Genomic DNA, 1786 nt, shown 5'->3' on the forward strand with positions numbered 1-1786 from the left:
GCCAATTTCAAATCACATCCACGCCATGACCGCAGAGAAAACAACGCAACGCAGTAACTGAGAAGCCACTATCCCCATCAACCGTTCAGTTTCATACCTTGCAATTTTAACAGTTCCCAAAATAACAGAAAGGTTCTCAAAAGTAAGAAATCAAAAAGATTTAGCACTTGGCATACAGATGAATAACATGGGTGCCAGTGTTCGATATGTAATAACACTTGCACTGCGGAAGGTTTAGACAATATTCTTCACGAAAAAATGGGACGTCAATAATACAAATAAAAAATTTTCAGGCACGTGGGCCTGTGCGAACTCGCACGAAAGCATGTATGCAAACACATTATTAATTAAAAGAAAATGTATATAAACATATTTGTCAAATGGTAGAATTAGTATTATTTACATTACCAGTAACATCAATGTCGAATAGCAGAGATGTAAAGTTGTTATGTGCCTTGTTAAATTGGGAGTGAAGAGAGGTGATATTTGACATCACCGCAATAAGTACGTAAGGTGGCTTTCCGGCAGCAAAGGGTATAAGAAGCGGACCAAATATATTTTGCACTTCAACGGTAAGCTGAAAACGAGTGGCTTCGTTTTGAAATTCTCCTTTCCACTTCAGCAAATCACTTGAATTACTTCCAGCACCATTCTTGTACAGGTTGTTCCTCGGCAAGTTGATGCAATCAATAACAGAACCGGACTTGTTTAAAACGTTTATTTCAAGACAACCCTTTCCATATCGCTTGAGTGTGCGGTCGTTCAAACCTTCGGTCAGAGGACATGTGTGGTCGCCGCACATAGTTTTGAGCTCTGCAACACTTTTAAATTTTTCGCCTATGCATGCGGATTGATCCCCACTTTCCAGCGCCTTGACGTCATCCCAAACAGTTCTTTCGATCTCAGCAATGGCCGTATAATATTTACTTGCCTTTATGAGGGCAGTTGGCAATACTTTCCTCACTACCCTTACGCTCTCATTAACTTCAGCAAATAATCCACCTACCTTAGCTACAATGTCTCCCATTTCATTTCCATAAGATATAAGCTTTTCTAGATTATCATGTTTTCCATCCATTACACTGCTAATGACACTCAAATACTTCGTGCTTTCATCTGTTCTTCCTTCCATATCATCCAATATACGAGAAGTATTTGCGTATATTTCCTCATTCACAATCAGCTTCTGCTCGCCATCAGAGTATAATTTATTTAATGCATTTGAAAGGCAGCTAAGATAACATACAGATTCATGTAAATTATCGACACCATCACCATCAGCTACCAGCGTGCAAACACTTTCCCCGAAAGTGCAAACCGATAAAAATAGCAAAATAACAAAATACATAGCTGTAGCTTTCATTATCTATTCTTTAGCAAACAAAAATATAAGAGAGAAAAACATGTACGCCATGGAGTGTGAGGGTAAGTTTTACTACATGTTAAATCCCTTTAACCACGACATACGCGCCCTTCTGTGGGTAAACAAAGTTAACTCTCTGCATCAAATTAACGAAAAGAAATTTCGTACTGGAATTGTTCACTAGAAAGTTTTACTATTTCATATCCATGTTTGTTCGTACATGACAAAGGGTAGTTCGTCAGTACTTCTCACAAAAACGCACTGAATTTCCCCTGTAACATTAGCAAAACTAAAGTGTAATCTATCCCTCCGTATTAACATCTTTTCCGACTAATGATAGAGCCGCACTACGTCAGAACCCGTGCCTGTAAACACCACCACCATCAAATGCACTCAAAGGATTGTTATGCATGCCACTCGCCA

The 1786-nt window shown here is 38.9% G+C and overlaps 1 protein-coding gene across 1 annotated transcript; it reads right to left on the reverse strand.

The window, feature by feature from the left end:
* Positions 1-376: 376 nt before the first annotated feature.
* Positions 377-1363, reverse strand: TEOVI_000576800 (expression site-associated gene 1 (ESAG1) protein, putative; the record flags this gene model as incomplete). Its single annotated transcript, XM_067220735.1, has 1 exon — positions 377-1363. One exon carries the CDS (start codon positions 1361-1363, stop codon positions 377-379), a length of 987 nt encoding a protein of 328 aa, XP_067076836.1.
* Positions 1364-1786: the final 423 nt, after the last annotated feature.

Source organism: Trypanosoma equiperdum (assembly GCF_001457755.1).
Source record: "Trypanosoma equiperdum strain OVI genome assembly, contig: ctg_1213, whole genome shotgun sequence".
NCBI classification, from domain to species: Eukaryota; Euglenozoa; class Kinetoplastea; order Trypanosomatida; family Trypanosomatidae; genus Trypanosoma; species Trypanosoma equiperdum.